This window comes from Apodemus sylvaticus, chromosome 9 (assembly GCF_947179515.1).
Source record: "Apodemus sylvaticus chromosome 9, mApoSyl1.1, whole genome shotgun sequence".
In the NCBI taxonomy this organism is placed as follows: Eukaryota; Metazoa; Chordata; class Mammalia; order Rodentia; family Muridae; genus Apodemus; species Apodemus sylvaticus.
Genome location: NC_067480.1, coordinates 9,187,951 through 9,206,160, shown reverse-complemented (window position 1 = coordinate 9,206,160; position 18,210 = coordinate 9,187,951). Strand labels below are relative to the sequence as shown.

At 41.5% G+C, this 18,210-nt stretch overlaps 1 protein-coding gene across 1 annotated transcript in view; it reads left to right on the top strand.

Moving 5' to 3' along the window:
• Positions 1–18,210, top strand: part of Man2a1 (mannosidase alpha class 2A member 1) — a 162,371-nt gene that overhangs the window by 99,915 nt on the left and 44,246 nt on the right. Inside the window, exons 13-16 of the mRNA XM_052191903.1 lie at positions 9,849–10,014; positions 11,457–11,678; positions 12,738–12,860; positions 15,790–15,904. Coding sequence (XP_052047863.1) covers positions 9,849–10,014; positions 11,457–11,678; positions 12,738–12,860; positions 15,790–15,904 — 626 coding nt within the window. The remainder of the gene's footprint in view (positions 1–9,848; positions 10,015–11,456; positions 11,679–12,737; positions 12,861–15,789; positions 15,905–18,210) is intronic.

The following is an 18,210-nucleotide window of genomic DNA, read 5'->3' as shown; positions in this document are numbered from 1 at the left end:
CGTTGACAGGATGTCACCCAGGGCATCTGTACTCTGCCTTGCACCTAACCGCTGGGGTCACTGCGCTGAAGAATCTTTGCTGGGGGTGGGGTTGAGGAGGGATGGGAAGAGTGACAGGATTCCAAGGTGGAGGTGATCTTTGGTGTCTCTGTGCTGGGGACACAACCCCCCCACCCCCACCCCCAGTGCTTTAACATTTCGGTGACCAAAAACAAGCAAGTGTTTAAAGAGGATGGGGGAAGGGGTGAAACCAAGCAGGTATCTGCTCCAGATAAAAACAAGGACACAATAAATGAAAAGGGTATTTTCTCAGGTCAGGGGCATCCAGTATCACTAGAATCCAAGTGGTAGAATCCATGGTGTGTGCAGTCAAGCACACAGGGAACTCACAGGGGATGTATGCACACAACAGTGACTGAATGGAAGGTTTAGCAGGGTCAAGCTTCCTCTTTCTATCCTGAAACAGTTCCGTGTATCCCAGGCTGGCCCCAAGCACGTTACGTAACTAACAATGACCTTCAATTTCTGATCCATACACCTCCACACCAACACAGTGCTGCTAATAAAGACATGTACTGCCAAATGGATGTAATGTTAAGGATTAAACCCAAGCTAGAGAGACACTCTACCCAGATGAGATATGCCCCCTGCCTCAACAAGGTCAAGTTTTTGTTTTTAATATCTACTTCTCCTTATGTGGATGTGACGGGAGGATTTGTGGGGCCAACCCTTAAGTCGAAGCAAGTAGAATAAGCAGATAGTTCAGGTAGGTCAGGAGGGGCCGGTGAAAACTGAGCAGAGACAAATGCAAACACTGGAATAAACTCTCGGGACCCTCGGCAAGTGTAGGTCAGCAACAGCTATTCTCAGGAGCTGGCATTGTAATCCGTTCTTCAAAGACTTAATAACCACCATCTCATAACTAATATTTATAATTAGGCAAATTATAAAGTTCAGAAAAATATTTTTTTAAATGGTATCTGTCTTTTAATCTAGTCATTACTACTTCTACAAATCCATTATAAGAAGATAATAGAAGCAGATATGAATCATAGGGCATTTTTGGATTCCTTGGCAAACATAGACTCATAAAAGACAAGGGTCTATAGCACTCAATACCCAGTCTGTACTCAGTATAGTTTAGGTACCATGCTGTCACTAATCAAATCTGAGCACTAAAGCCTAGGCTGGGAAGGTTTGAAGGTTTGTATAAAGAACCCAGATTTAGACTTCACAAACTTAAACAAACTGGGGGCAGTCAGGACATGCCTGAGGGACATCCATGCAGGCTGACTCTGAGGGTCCTACGTTAATCTACAACTCAGGATACAGCTCTCCAGTGGAGAAATAGAAATCAGGATGGTCCTAGATGTGGCTAGATTTCCGTCTACTTGACAAAAGCTAGAGTCAGTTGGGGAAAGGGAGCCTCAATTGAGAAATTGCCTAACTAGATTTACCAATGCGCATAGTCTCTGGTGCATTTTCTTGACTGATTATTGATATGGAAGGGTACAGCTCTTTGTGGACAGTGCCACCCTTGGGCTGGTGGTCCTGGATGCTATAAGAAAGCAGGCTGAACAAGCCAGGAGGAGCAACCTGTAAACAGCACCCCTTCATTGTCTCTGCATCAGCTCCTGCCTTGAGTTCCTGTCCTGACTTCCTGGTGGTGACTCTGCATGTGTGGATTAAAGTCAGGATCTTGGTATGGCATTGCTGTCTAATTAAGATGTAAACAATACATTAAATACAGGTTCTTATAAGAGGAATATTCAAAAGAGAAAAACCTCACATGACAACAGAAGCAGAGGGGTTGGAAACTTGAGGGAAGAGTCAGAATTCAGGGTTACAGGGGGCTTCTGGTAGGTGAAGAGGTCGAAAGAGGAGAAGGGGGAGGAGAGACTGAATTTGTTGGTAATTTGCTACAGGTAACTAATCAGCACACTGCACTATTCCTATTGATCATAGAAACCCTGACTCTAAAAGGATCAATTCTCAATTTGTTTTTCAGGATTTTATATGGTTTCATACTTCATTTCTTGTTTATAGTCCAAAATATTCTTTTGTACTTAATAGTATAACATTTTCTAGTATTCACATTTTTTCCTCAAGAACTACCATAGGCTTAGATTTTTCAAAACCTACTTTTAATAAAGGTTCTTAAATGTTTTAACCTATCTTCTAGCCCTCCAGAGGTAGTGGAAAAGAAAGGTTATTAGGATATGGGGGAAATGGACCTTTTTAGAAATAGTTCTTTGGAGCAAATCCAATCTGCGTTGTCAGGATATCAGCAGTTCAGTTTACACGAATCAGCCACGGCAGTTCGATTCAGAAGAAGCCAAGAGGCTCTGCTGTATGTGGTTTAGAAGTAGTTCCTTGGGGCGATTTCAATCTCCAACTGTCAGGATGCCAGCAGCCCAGTGCATTAGTGTCAGGATAGCAAACAGGAATCAGTAGCAGTGGTGCCACCCAGCAGAAACAGCCAAGCCTCCACTGAATCAGCACGAGTCAGTGGGAGTGACCAGGACCAGCAGGGACACAGGAGACCTTTTGTAGTGCCTTTCTCAAGACGAGAGACCAACGAAGCATTCAAAGCTATCTATGCAAGCCCACCATCATTGGCCCTTGAGTCCTATTTATACTCCCTCCAAACATCATGTGTCCTCCCACAGATCTTGCCTCAGCAAAACACCACGTGAGTCTGTCTTAGCAAAACTCCATGAGAGTCTGTATCAGCTGACATATCCAGAAACTTCCACTTCACTCTACCAATGTGCTTTGAGTGTGCAGTCGCAGCATGAAGCAGCAAGAAGCCACCAGAAAAACACCAGAAGCTTTTTGGTGTGCTTCTTTCTATGAAGTCACGACAATGACCAGTAATGAATGGCAAGGCGTACCAATACCATACAGTGTCATTCACCATCTGTTTTGGGTTATATTTATATTCCTTCTTAACATCATGGCTCCTTTCACCTGTCTGCTTTACCAAACATCCTTTCACCCTGTGCCCCAACAGAACATCATTTGGCATAACTGACTTTCCTAAGAAACCAGAAGTTTCCACATCAAGTATGCTTTTTATTACTAATTGCATCTCTCAATTTGAACCATCATGCAACTTAAATAAGAAATTCAATACTTAGAATAGCACTTTATTTACATTGTTCATGTATAACTTTGATTTTGCTTATAACTCTGTTTTTGCTTTGCTCCTTATAATATATTTCTAAAAGTAGAGATTACTAGATTAAAAGGTAAAGACTATTTTCACAGTACATTTTTACTGATTTTTTCTTATTCCCATCTTTATAAATATGAGATATAAAAAAGGTAAAACAAACAAAACAATAAAAAATTGACTATAATGCTTCCTCCTGAACTAAAGGCTTCCTCTTGCTAAAATTTTGGGAAACTTCCTCCATGTTCTTTTTCTTTTAGGCTTAATTTTTGACTTACTGCTTCAGACAGCCCCACGGGAGGGAGAGAGGCCTTCCTTCCTGTGCCTGTCTCCCTCCTCGTCGCTTCCACGCAGCTGCTTTCATTGCCCACACTCCTGCAAGGACCCTTGTGGGGTGTATTGGCCTGGTTGAAGTCTGAGGTAATCTCCCCACTCCAAGAGCTTGGACTTAATTGCATTGACTCTAATTGCATTTCCATCCTAACTCATGGCTACAGATAATTCTGCTGTGATGCTAGTGCTTATCGTGCAGAGGCATGGAGGATTTAGGTCGTCCAGCTCAACTTACAGCTTTTGTGCAGCGGTTTCCACGTGTCATTTCCTAGACGCTAGCCTCCTTTTGTGTTCAGCGGTTCCCTTTAATTGTCTACAGAGCTGTGGTTCCCCAAGATTATTTTTCCTCTGCTTGAGGGATTTGCATTTCATTTAGTACAAGTTTGATGGCAACCAAAAAAAAATCTCAATTTCTGTCTAATCATCCTTTAATTTTCTAGAGAATTTTTTTCAGAATACTGATGACAAAGTTAGCAGGTTGATTATTGTTTTTAACCACTTTAAATATTTCTCTCTTGTCTCGAATGTGTTGTTGAGAGGCTTGATTTTGCTTGTTTGATTTGACACTATTGTCTTGATCCACCTGGCTGCTTTGAAGGGTTTTGAGGTTTGAGAGGACAATGTGTTTTATCATTGTACCATGTGGTGGTGCACAGAGGACAGCATGGCCTATCATGTGTGTTGTGTGTATGAGGCAAAAACACAGAGGACAACATGGCCTATCATGTGTGCTGTATGTGTGTGTGGCAGACACACAGAAGATAACGTGCTTTATCATGTGTATTATGTGTGTTTGGCATGCACACAGAGGACAGCATGGCCTGTCATGTGTACTGAGGGGCACACAGATAATTCTGTAACGTGTGGACCTCCTTTCTTCGCATTCTGCTCTCTTCAGTGAGTTCCTGTGTCCCTCATTTATTTCCACTTACCTGTCTGTTCTGTTTGCACCTCCACTTGGATGCTTAGCACCACCTTGTCAACACAACTCACACTAGGGCCAGAGTTGTCTGCTGTGATCAGTTTGCACATTTATCCTTTCGGAATCTTGTTTGTTTTCTGTAATGTATTGATTACTGTGTGTAATTTTCTGTCTTCTCAAGTGCCTTATTCATGTGTTTCCTTGGATGTCTCATAGATATGTTAAAGTTACCAGCTTACACCAAGGTTTGGGTCATAGGTAGTTGTAGTCATTTTTTCCTTAATGCTTAGTTAAGGCTTGGTCTTTGGGCTGCCTCCTGATTTGTACTATTAGACAATGTGCTAAAACTTGATGCTGTTACTGTAACCTGTGCTGAATTGAGGCTGAAGGATTTCATCTCTTTTTTTAATCTAGCTTTCCAACTCTTACTCTGTAGATCCCACTTTAATATTTAAAATCCAACAGTAATCAGTATGTTAATGTTGATGTTGAATAATATTTACTAATTAATTTAGGAGTGGCTCTACATTATTTTTTGTTTATTCTCTTTTTATTTCTCTTGGTGAAATTTTGTCAACTTTACAGTCTACTCAATTTGGCATCACGTGTCAGGGACAGCACACTTGCCACCACTTCTTTTGTCTAGATTTACAAACACAAGTGCTCACACACGCTTGCTTACACACACATGCTCACTCACACATGTGTACACACATGCACACACATGCTCACACACACATGTGTACTCACATACTCTCACACTCACATACATGCACACACACACATGCTCACACATGCATTTGTGTACACATATACACTCACATACATGTATGCACACGCACACACATGAGCTGTAGCAGTTCGGTATGTTGGGATGATTGCTCCATAGGGTATGATGATGATCAGGATCTGTGATGGGCAACCATGGCCAGAAATAAAATGACGGAACGATGAGTTGTAATCAGGCTCACTTTGCTGCAGCTGCTGTTGTTAAGTGTCACAGAAAATGGGCTCCAGACTTTGCTTGTTCCTAATGTTCTCTGTGACCCTGGATGGATCCGTCATTTTCCTCATTTTTACAGAGGACTTGATTCCCTATCTTTGATTATTTTGAGGAATAAAAATAATCAAAATAAAAAGCACTGATAAAATGATAAAGCCCCACACTAGTAGGTATTATTTATAAATGATAAATCTTATGAGTTAAAAATTTCTACATTATTTATCCATCTGCTATCTACTGAACATTTTTCTGAGCCAGGCTTTGGTACACATAGCAGAGTTATAATCGTTTTTTTTTTAATAGACCATTCTTGCATTTACTAAAATATTCTTAGTTTGCATGTACAGAGGACTCAAAATATTTTTTTTACTTTAATCTTCCTTACACAGTCATAAAAACATGTGGTGTTTTAACCCGTCTCCTCCAGTACCGTTCTGCTTTACCTCACACAGTTCAGTAAGTACAACTTGTAAGGATTTTCTTGTCCTTCTACCTTTTTTGGCTCATCAGTTTTCGTTTACAGCTGTAATATACTTGAAATGAAAATCACCCTTTGCTTACCCCAAGTTTCCGGACAATGAGTCTCCGTGCGCTTGCTTACGGCAGCCTATAGAAAGTTCCTCATGTGAATTTGGCAGCACGGGGTCTCCACATAAAAGCTGGGCTGCCAGAATGACCCTCACATACTTGGCCACGAGTGGTTTGTTAAGAAACAGCGCTGAGCTTACGGCACTGTTAGCTGGGTAGGTCTTGGTGACACGCCTACCTGTCAGAACCCTCCTTAAGAGAAGGACCGAGCCCTTCTCAGGGCTCCACCCCGTCCTGAGGACTGTCCCACACATACAGAGTACTGCACGCAGTACTTACCAGGCCCTGCCTGTCATGGGGAGGAGTCAGTCATTGCTGCAGGTGTCTTCCTGACACAATGTCAGTTATCCCCCTCAGAGTGTGAGCAGCTCAGAGACCCCCATGCTCAGTGGGCTTTCCAGGGCAGACCCCTTTGGGCAGTGAAGCTCTGGCTCCTCTATTAGTCCCCAGATTGACGTGACCATTCGAGTGGCCTTTCATTATTTTCCTCCTGGCTGAAATCCATTGTTCTCCTGTTTTGTAATTTGATTGACAGGTAACAAATGAGTACTTTTTCTTCCTGAGATGAGTTGTTATGGCAAAGAATTGAAATAATTGCCAATGACACCAAGTCACAAAGCCCTGGGCGGCCAGACATGACTTGGTAACAGATATTGTCTAAGGACCTAATGCTAATATGAACAGAATTGGAGAAAAGAAGTTATTAATAAAACAAGGTGCCTATTTTAATTAGGAATTACATAAAAGAGAAGCAAACCCTTCCCATTTCCAGAGTATCAATACTACTCTTCTTAGTGAAGAGATAAGTATGATGATATGATATAATATTGAAACTTGTTCAAGTGGTTCACTCACAATGGAACTAAAAGAGCTCATGCTTACTTTACGCCTATGATGTCCGAGCCGCTGTCGCACAGTCTGACGCCTTGTGCCGTTATCCTTGTAGCTGCAGGATTCAGACAAGGTGAGCTTAGCGGTAACTTCTCTCTCCTGGTACTCTGCAGCCCCTTCCAGTGCTGTGAAGGCTATCCAGGAGGGAGGGAACTTGCGTGTCTGTGCTACTCTGATTTTTCCCATGTTCTACGACTCAAGTCATGTGCTGTCTTCAGCCACAGAGTCTTACCAGAAACAGATTCTCAGAGATACACTTTAAAAAAAAAAAAACAACAACTCATCCTGAGGGTTTGGTGCTACCGTTTTGGTGGTTACTTGACCACCAACATGGCAATAGCTAGAGAATTTAGTTCATTTGGAGGGTCTACTTATTTAAAAGAAAAGATAATTCATAATTATGCATTCTCTGTATTTCACTTAAAATGTAAAATAGTTTGTATGTATGTCAGATAAATTTGTATTGTGATGTCCTTGAACAGCATGCTGTGAATCTCTAATTATGTTAGAGATTATTTTCTTATCCCTGCGTTTTACTCATTAATATTCTACATATTTAGTTTCTTTAATAGATTCTTGGCACAATAATTACATAATCATTCAGTACAGTAGAAACATATTCTGGTCAAATACTAATTATCTACTTAACTGAAACAAAACAAAACTTAGTTCACAGCTTTACTGTCTGTGATTTCATATGATACAAAACCAAATATATGCTTAAATCTGTAATTAAGTATGAGTCAGTTTTCAAGTTTTCTATAGAAAACTATAGCTTGGGTGTTCGCTCCATATACTCCCGGTTACCGGGTCTGCTCCAGGCCTGTGCACTTCTTCACATTCTAGCTTGGGATGCCTCTGAAACCGTAGATGTTAGTAGTAAGTTGTTCATTTAGGGCTCTGGAGTATGTGACCATCAGCTGTTCTTCCCCAGTGCTCCTTAGACTCTAACATAGTCCCTCTGATGACACAAAATCCTGGCCCTGTGATGGCCCTCGTGTGTTTATGATCAGAGGAGAGCCAGGACAAAGCATAACCTCGAGTGAGCCTCGAAAGGGTGCAAACTAGTTGTAAAGTATGTCCGAGAAGCCTGCTGCCCGCCCATTTCCAGGCGCAACACGGGCAGTCCTTGAAAATTGCTTCAGAGCTTAAGATGGGGCTTCAGTGAGTGCTAGCATGTTTAGTGTTCTTTGTAAATATGTCTGTGGCTTCTTCACCTGCTCTTGTCCATGCGCACAGAATACCAATGAGTCCGAGACGCCTGGCTGCAAGTGAGGTCCTTGTGCAGGTGCACAGACCTGTAAGCCCTGCAGGGTGGAGGCATTCTTAGAGTTAATTCTACCACCTGCCATATTTTAAAATCATATTTAAGACATAAATGTGTCTTCTTCTAAGCAATTTATACATAAAATGGTTTATAGATTTTGTTCCTTATCATCTTTATTTCATTTTTTCTTTCTGTGTCCTTTGCTTTGCTCTGTTAGGTACTTTATTTCTTAGTGAGTGGCTTGTGATGTGTATGAAAATGAAGGCATGTAGGAAACACATGCATGGTGACTTTCAGATGTCGACGGACAAAGCGCACTGCCACTCGGGCTCATGTGATGGGGAGACGGACACTGTCTGACTATTCCCATGATGTTTCTGCAGTTAACACATTTTCTAGGAAGATCAAACATTTTAGATCATGAAAACATTCACTGGCGAATTAGTGAACTGCAGGAGCCTCTGCTGCTTTATTTGGAGATAATATAATGTAAATGAATTGTAATGCAAGATCGTGAGTCATGCAGATTTGCGAGGTTCTGTCAGGACGGCATGCAGTTTCTGCTTCACTGGGAGGCACCATCAGGAGGAGTTAGGATGGTAAGGAAAGGAAGGATGTGAGCACTTCGTGGAGGATTTAAATGCTGGAGATTGAGAGTAGGGCCACTGGAAAGGGAGGAAGGTGTCAGATACCTTGTACTAGGAGTTATGTTTGGCACCACCCTGTAAAATGGAAACAGTGTGCCTTGTGCACGGTGTCAAAGACTGAGGAGACTGCAGTTTATATTTGCTTTATACTAAGAATTGTATGTTCTTGCAGATATTGACAGAAGCTACCTTTAGAGTTTTAATTTTCTTTTATTTGGCTGAGTCCCCACCAAAATTTTTTTTCTCAGTAGTATTTATCATAAAAATTTGGCCCTTTTTATAAAGTAGATTTACTTTGAATAGACTGCTTTTTTATCCCAGAACTAAGTTTCTTGAGCATAGCAACCAGGGCCCTCTATATAAATAAAATATGTGTGTGCACTATGGGATTTGCATAGATAATCATATAAGTTACTATGCTTTACCAATCTAAAATGAGTGTCATGTTTTTATTGGAAGTTAATTATGCCTGAATTGCAAAGACAAATTACATTGGGTTTTCTTTGTTGTTGTTTTGTTTTGTTTTTTAAATCAACACAAAGCACCAGGGAGTACTGGTTCTTCAGATGACTAACGCAATACTTACATGTCATTTGGAACACATGGAACATGTTGAATATGTAAAGTGGAGGATCGGTAGACTTGTAGTCTTACATCATGCTTCTCTTGCTGCATGTATGGTGTGGTCTTGGTCTCTCTCTCAGAGTGGCCCTTTTCATTCTTCCCAGGGGATTGTTTGTTTGTTTATTGTTTGTTTGATATTGCTAGGTTGGTTGAAATTTGTTTTTTAAGACAGTTTCTCACTATAGCCCTGCCTGTCCTGGAATTCCCCCATAGACCAGGCTGGTCTCAAACTCAGAGAGCCACCGGCCTCTGTCCCCTAAGCTCTGGGATTGAAAGTGTGTGCAGCCGTGCTCAGCGTCCCTGTGTGCTGTCTGTGGCGGGGAACGGGAGCCCTAGGAAGAGTGTCAGAGGAGCAGCAGTTGTTTGAGATTGCAGTAGTGACCCAGCTGGCTTTGCAGGTACCTCGTGGTCTACAATCCCTTTGAACAAGAACGGCAGTCGATGGTGTCCATCCGTGTGAACACCGCCACAGTGAAAGTACTGTCTGATTCGGGAACACCTTTGGAGGCGCAAGTCAGTGCAGTCTGGAAAGACTTGAGAACCATCTCACAAGCAGCCTATGAGGTATGTGATGGCTGTAGACATCTGTAATACACTGTACGAAGGATGGAGAAACAAGAAAGCAGGATTCATAACTTTTACCTGCATAATAACCCACCACACAGCCACTGAGCTATCATGGGCTGAAGTCTCATACCAGAGCATGTAACTAGGTGGCTAAGTGACATAAGGGAAAATATTCATATTTTTAGAAGGTAACATTTTACTAGTGGACTGTGTGTATCTTTTTAAGTATGCATATTTTAGCTGATTTCTAAAATGATAAACTAATACATTTTGGAATTTTCATGTTTAACTCAATGATAATTATATACATAGAACTAAAATGAATGGCACTGTTAATAATGTTTGTTAGTTGGCATTTTTTTTATAATGATAGTGACTTAATACATCTGGGGAGAGAGACTTTAACTAAGATTATTAAAATATCCATTTTTGGAGATTTAATTATGGAACATTGAACTGAACCAATAGAGACTCTCTCTCTCTCTCTCTCTCTCTCTCTCTCTCTCTCTCTTTCTCTCTCTTTTCTCCCTCATCCCTCCCTCCCTCTCTCCATCCCTCTCTCCATTTCTCTGTGCGTGTGTGTGTCTGTGTGTGTGTGCTGTGTCTCTGTGTTTCTCTGCATGTAAATCTGTATATGGTCTTTGTGTGTGTGTGTGCGCGCGCGCGCGCACATGTGTATGTGTGTGTGTCTTAGATAAGCAGTTTTTAAACAAACCCCATATCACTAGAAATGTTAAGCATTTGGAGTCCTGAGGTGATTTAAAGAGTTATAGAAACACAGTAATAAATTAGCAACTTAAGAGGGACTTACATCTGCTTTTGAAAAACTGCTACAGGTGCTTCTCAGATAATCATCATCCTGCAAATAAAAATGGGAAATAGAGTCCAAACTCAGGTTCATATTTTATAGGCAGCAGCCTGTCTCGAAAGTGAGGCACCTCTTGGAAGACAGGAGCCAGCTTACACTGTGCCTCCTTCTGGCCTCGCTCAGTGTCTGCTAAGTCCAGATAGCACTGATGGCTGGTATGGACTGAGCTCATTTTTGTCTTATCTGTACAGCCGAGTTTATCCTTTTAACATGATGTATAATGTTACAAGAGGATGCCTGATAGTTAGGACGGAAACATGATTTACCTCAAGTCCCTCCCTGCCTGGAGGGTTTCTCCCCCGAAACATCTGTTGAGAACACTGTAGGGCTTTTGAAGGGTGGTCACATAGATTCCCAGGAAGAAAGCCTACATGAACGCCTTTGAAGCCTTCAGCCTGGGTTGATTAGATTCTTGGCTGGACCGAGGTGTGAACAACCTCACTAAGCTACTGAAGCATTGATAGGGTAACAGTATGTCCTCTTTCTAAGAACCTTATTGATGTTTTTATCACAAACATAAATGTTTTCAGTAGATAACTCTTCTACATAATCCCTTTCCCTGTCTTGAAAGGTTTCTTTCCTAGCTCATATACCACCACTGGGACTGAAAGTGTATAAGATCTTAGAATCACAAAGTTCGAGCTCACACTTGGCTGATTATGTCCTAAATAATAATGATGGACTAGCAGACAATGGAATATTCCACGTGAAGAACATGGCAGATGCAGGAGATGCCATAGCAATAGAGAATTCCTTCCTCGAGATTTGGTTTGACAGATCTGGGCTGATGGAGGTAAGTTATGTTCTTATTAGTTGTGGCAACCATAGGTCTCACTGTGTTTACTCTGCATCCATGGCAACGCAGAGGGGCACGCCCTCTGAGGCAGGGCTGCAGCAGGACTCTGGGAGACAGGGTTGATCAGCAGCTGAGTACTTTCTGCGACCACCTGCTGCTCGCAGCACTGGCTGTAGTGCTGCCCACCCCTTAGCTAAGTGTGGTGGTTGAAAGTGTTATGAAAGCCGTGGAGGCAGTTTAACAGAATAAAATACCTGTCAGGTAGAATGCAAGTGAGAATTTTTTAAATTGTAATTCTGATTTTTAGTTCACTTTTGCTTTGTTCTAAAAACCTACTGGCCCATGCATATTGGCAGTTAAAATACATCTTCTACAGAAAATTTGAGAAGCACAAGTCTAATTTCTTTATTCCTTGCTAAAGCATGGGCAGTGTTTTGTTCCGACTTCAAAGCTTTAAAATCTGAGGCCAACTATGAAATGTTGATGCTAACCAAATGTTTGCCATGTGAGGGGCTTACTTAAGCATTTTAAGTTCAACTCCAACCACTATTTCTCTTTTCTGAGACAGGATAAGACTATGTAGTCCAGGCTTGCCTTGAAATCATTATTAAGCCCAGGCTACCCTTAAACTTAGACAGCCCTTCTGCCTTTCAAGATACAAGAGCATTTAAACATTTGTATGTGAATGCGTGTTTCCCTCTCATGCATGTATGCACCTGGATTCCCGGTGTCTGAGGCAGTTAAAAAGGCATCTGCTTCCCAAGAACTGGGCTTGTCAGTGGTAGTGAACTGCCAAATTGGCACTGGAATTCCAGGCCTCAGCAGGAGCAGCCACTAGGCCTAACCCCTGGGCCACCTCTCCAGCCTCCTAGAGCATGTTTAACCTATTCAGGTAGATTTTATTGTCTTCTTTTTTTTTTTTTTTTTTAGCCGTTCATAGTGCCGTTTTCAGTTTTGCCTCACTACTTCGACATATCTTGGCTTTCATTTTTGACTCTATCTGGTAGCACTTTAGTACTAAGTCGCTGTTTGTTTATCCTGTTTTGTAATCCTCAGAAAATGAGAAGGAAAGAAGACAATAAACAGCATGAACTGAAGGTGCAGTTCCTGTGGTACGGAACCACCAACAAAAGGGACAAGAGCGGTGCCTACCTCTTCCTACCAGACGGGCAGGGCCAGGTGAGTGCTGCCTCGGAGATGGGTACTGCGCATGTGCACTGGAACTGCCGCAGAGACAGGGCCTGCGCATGTGCACTGGAACGGTGCTGGCGACAGAGATGAGAGTATCTCCCTAGTTTATCCTTGGACAGGGATCAGCTCTCGGCTGTGGAACTGTATTTTATTTTATCCTTATTAAAGGTTGGCGGTTTGTACTGGAATGTTAGATGTGTCAGAGCTGGAATTCACTTAGGAAGACACAAAGGACGCGTGCTCTCCGTGAAGAACGCTAATGTAGACGTGGCTCATGGGGATGTACAAACAGCACCATTAGGTAGAGACACAACATGCTCAGCCCCGTGGGGAAAACTGTTCACTGGATTATCTCTCTCTATTCTTTAGGGATTTAATAAACAGTTTTCCCTACTCTTGACTGTAAAAGCAATACATACAGTCTGGCGCGTTTTGAAAATGAAGCGAATGTGAGGAAACAGTGAAATTGACGGTAGTCTGCAGCCGCGTGAACATGACTGCCCGCATCCGGATGCGGTTTTCTCTTCTTTGAGCATGTCCACATCTGTGCATTTTAAGTTTTGTCTTACTACCTTCAGATTTTGGTTTTCTTTCTTAACAGTCTGAACGCACATGCTTTGCAGGCATAATTCCTGTGTTTCAGAGCCTCCTGCTTTGTCCCACTTCTTCACTAGAGGGACTTGTGGCTTTCTCTGTAGCGCCTCTTCACGCAGGCCTGAGTATTTCCTGGGACGTTGGGTCAGTGTGTGAAGCCGGGCTCTAAGGTTTTTCTGTCTACTGATTCTCTTGCCTCCCAGGTCCCAGAGCTCTGCCCCAAGCTCGGGGAATTAGCCCTGTGAAAGCGTCGCTTATAACCATGCCTCCCAGCTGACTTTACACCAGCTTCGTGTTTCTCCGACCTCAAGATACATTACTCTCCTTGATGCTCTGTTGCTTCGGTGACTAATTTTTCTTCTGAGCAAGTTATTTTTCTTCTACAATTTATAGAAGCCATGCACTAAAATGATTAAATTTTTAGGATTATATAGGCCACCCTGAGGTGGTATGTTTGTTTATATTCAAGCCTGTGAAAAATTGCAGGTAATAGTTTATAGGACCTATTCCAAAATGGGCGGCAACATTACTCATAAGTTATTTGGATGTGTCTCACTTAATAGCTTTTTTTATTACATAATTTTTGGTTTAGAATCTTTGTTTTTATTTAATTTTTGTTTCCTTCCTTCCTTCCTTCCTTCCTTCCTTCCTTCCTTCCTTCCTTTTTTTTTTCAATATATGTGTAGTCCAGACTAGCTTCCAACTCATCATGATCCACCTGCCTCAGCCTCCTACCACGACTATGGGATATTATGTGTGGGGGAAAATAGTAATTAAATTAAATATTTGTAATACTTGATGAAAAGAACAAAAAATATTTTAAAGGATAAAGTAAAAATATTGTAACATCAGAGAAGGAGATGGCTGATCATGTCAGAAGAGAGCAGGTACCCAGAAACCTCTGCGCCCGGTTCCCTCCCCCTCTGCCCATCTTCTAGATGGATGATAATTTTGAAAATTAACCTGTAAATGGCACATATTTTATTAGCTTTGGTGTGTTTTTCTATGGACGAAGAGGTACATGTGCAGTAGAACTACATGATTCTGGGAGTCCTACTGCCCGAGAGTGCTCACGAGAGCCTGGTTTCATGCTCCCGTTAAGCTGAAATAAATAATACTTACTTAGATGCTTTGTTTAGTCTCATGTCACATAAGTTGTACACTTTATTCCCTAATTTCTTGATGCTAAATAATGAAATCTAAACCAATGATTTCCAAGTCCACAAGTTTGCTCTCTGTTCAGCCAGCTCGCCCCTGCCAGAGGCTGAGTGGTTCCCAGCTCAGTGAGCCTGGCTGTGAGTAAACTGTGTGTCTAGCATCTGGTTTTCGTAGCCCCAGCATATACCCACCTTATTGGCATCATGGGGACCCGGTCACAAGTGCTGGCTTGGGAGACGTCACTACTTAGGATGATTTCGTTTCCAATAAATAACTATATGGACAATATTTTCCATGTAAATCTTCAATTTTATCAGAAAATGTTTATAATTCCACTTTCAATCAACTCGGAAATATTTTTATGCCTACCATTTTATCTGTATAGTTTTCCATGAAATAGTCAATTTTAATGTATTTTTCTATATATTTCTTGAATTTTATCAGAAATATTTTCCTTGTAGATCTTCAATTTTATCAGAAAATGTTTATAATTCCACTTTCAATCAACTTAGAAATATTTTTATGCCTACCATTTTATCTGTGTAATTTTTCCATGATAATCTTCAATTTTAACATGTTATTCTATATTTTTCTACAGTTTTTCAGAAATATTTTCCACATATATCTTCAACTCTATCATAAAATGTTTCTAATCCTTTTTTCAACTAATTTAGCAATGTTTTTATATCTACCATTTTATTCTTTAATTTTCCATGAAAATTGTCAATGTTAACGTGTTTTTCTATATAATTCTTCAATTTTATCAGAAATACTTTCCATGAAATTCTCAATTTTATCATAAAATGTTTTACTTCCCCTTTCAATAAAAAAAAAGAAAAAAAAACCCAAACAACTCTTCTGCCACCATGAGTTTACAAGAAAAAAAAAAGAAGAATGTTTGTGAGGAGAATATTTGTAGATTATATAAGGCCAATAAAATTGTAAGCATTTGCAAATACAGGCTTTATAACTTTATGTAAGGAAAAAAATCTTACTGTATGTCCATTGCTTATATCCTGTGTATTCTGATAAGTTACAAGGTTTTCATGTCAAGTTTTGGAGAGTGAACTGTATGAGTTTGTCATTTTACACAATATTCCTAAACTCTTCTTGAGAAAGTTAAGAAACCAAAGTGTTTTTGCTAAACCTGTCCTTCCCTCTTCAGCCCTATGTTTCCCTGAGACCGCCCTTTGTCAGAGTGACCCGTGGAAGGATCTACTCAGATGTGACCTGCTTCCTGGAACACGTTACTCACAAAGTCCGCCTGTACAACATACAGGGTAAGAGAAAGGCGCGGCTGTCAAACACGCAGGCTTGCTGGTGACGTCACACTTTCCTTCTGTCTTTCTTACTGAGCTATGAGTTGTTTAGAGGCAGTGTAATTTCTTGAAATTGACTCTGAACCTGCAGCCTGACTTCCGATGTCTTATCAGCCTTCTGATGTGGGAATGGAGAAGCCTTCCCATCTGCTAGTTGGCATTCAGCCTTCCTCATCTCCTCCTTCCAAATTAGCAGCTGATTTAGTCATGAGATTATCTGCCAGAAACCTTATCATGAAGACCTGGAAGCAAGTCAGAATTTATCTGTGGGTTTATAAAATAGAATATTAGCATAGGTACTAACTAGACCAGTGACTGAGGAAGCTTCAACCATCTTAGAAAAGTCTTCGCAGATCCGCCACTTGCAGTTGTCCTGATGTTCCTAGGCTGAAACAAATGGGCAAGGAGAACATTGCACCCTTGGCTTTTCAAACGGGTGGAAATACGGAACACCTCGGCTGACCTGGCTGCTGGCGAGCGGGGACTGATTTTAGGTTTAGGGGAAGGCATCAAATCATACTCGTGGAATTTCTGAGCCACCCACTGTTGAGTTTCTTGATTTCACAGTCTAAACTTAATCTTGCTTTTATTTAATTATGACACTTCATATGTTGCTAGTTTTGCCTTTTTTCTCTGTTACTAGTCATGGTCAGATTTTTATTCCCTGGAGCTCTTGGGAGTAATACAGTGCACTTTCCAATCAATCCATGGAAGTCCTCTAGAGATGGGAAAACTAACACTAGCCCAACTGTGACTTCTTGTGACAGAATGACCTCTCACCACAGGAAAGCCTATCATAAGATAGGTCCCCTACTTTTTGAATTTCCCAAAACCTCTAGTAAGTCAGAGGCATTGGGTGGGGTGCGGGGGGCACTTTGGCCATTTTTAGTAATTTACTCCTGGAAGCTTTAGCATCAATTTTCAACTATCGCCAGCTACTTCATATTATAGTAAGAAATAATATCATGCACAAAAGTGTTCACGTGGCTTTTGCTTTACTTACAACTTATACACTTAGATACTTATCACTCTAACCCAAGTTACTTAAACAAAGTCCTGGGTAAATTTGTGAGGCCTTGTCTCAAAGGAATAAAAGCAGCCTAGGGCTGGACTGAGTAATGGGACAGTGACTTAGCCCGTGTCAGATCCCAGGTTCAGTCCTCAGGACTGCCTTCTCTGAGAAAAATACAAGTTATTAGCGTGTATCAGTTGTATAAAGCTTCATGATGACATCTCCATACTTGTGTAATGTACCTTAATCATATCATCCCTTCTGTGTCTCCTTGTCCCCTCTTTTCCTTCCACAAGACGACTTCCCCTTGAGTGCAGCCTGGAAGACCTATGCCCCATTCTTCCTTACTTGTCTTAGGAGACAAGGCATTTTTGAATAGGTACTGGAACATTGCCTCTGAAAAGTCTGACCTCATTGAAACACATTTCCTTAGTTGCTTTGCTTTTATTTAGCGCCACATGTCTACACCACTGGATCTTCTGAGCTCCCCATGGCTTCTCTAGGGTCTTTGAAGTCCTGTTTTGGGATGTCTTCATAGCATAGATACTTCTCTCCTGCTGCTGGTGGCTGTGGCTTTGCCTGCTGTCATAGACCAGCAGCCGATTTGGGAAGTAATTCGGTCTGACGTGCCTGCTTCCTTCTGCCAAGAAACTGTGCTGTCACAACTAAGTGGCTGTCATCATTCCCGTACCTTTTCTGTGTCCTTCTCCTGGCTGCAGCCCTGTCCAGCCTGACTGGCAGCTTGGCAGGAGGAGCTGGGCCTCTGAGCTTCAACTGGAAGCTGCTGGCTCTCTGTCGGAGCCCATTCCACTTGCTGGCTTGAGTTCTCTCTCTGTTCTCTGCGTATGTTGTCCTTTTATTTCCTAGTATTTCCTTCCTGGATTGTGCTCTCTCTCCTTGTCCTGGTTTAGGTGCACAGCTTTTGGCGATGCTGCCAAAGGGCAGGTTCCTCTCATTACCAAACTGGCAGACAGCCTTGCATGTCAGCAGTTGCCAGGGTTTGATTCTTGACCTAAGTTCACCTTTTCTTAGCAAGCATTCATCATCTATTCACTGCAGTTGCTACATAAATATTTCCAAATCTAGGAGTATAATTTCTTGCCAGTTCTTGACATCTCCAGAAGTCTCTAGGGAATGGAGGTACTCCCAAACTTTAGTTTTCTGAATAGGGAACAAACAATATTGACATAGTGCTTTGCTGTTTTGTTTTTTTTTTTTTAATGCAAACTCAGTATTGCCTCTGGATTTCCCAATG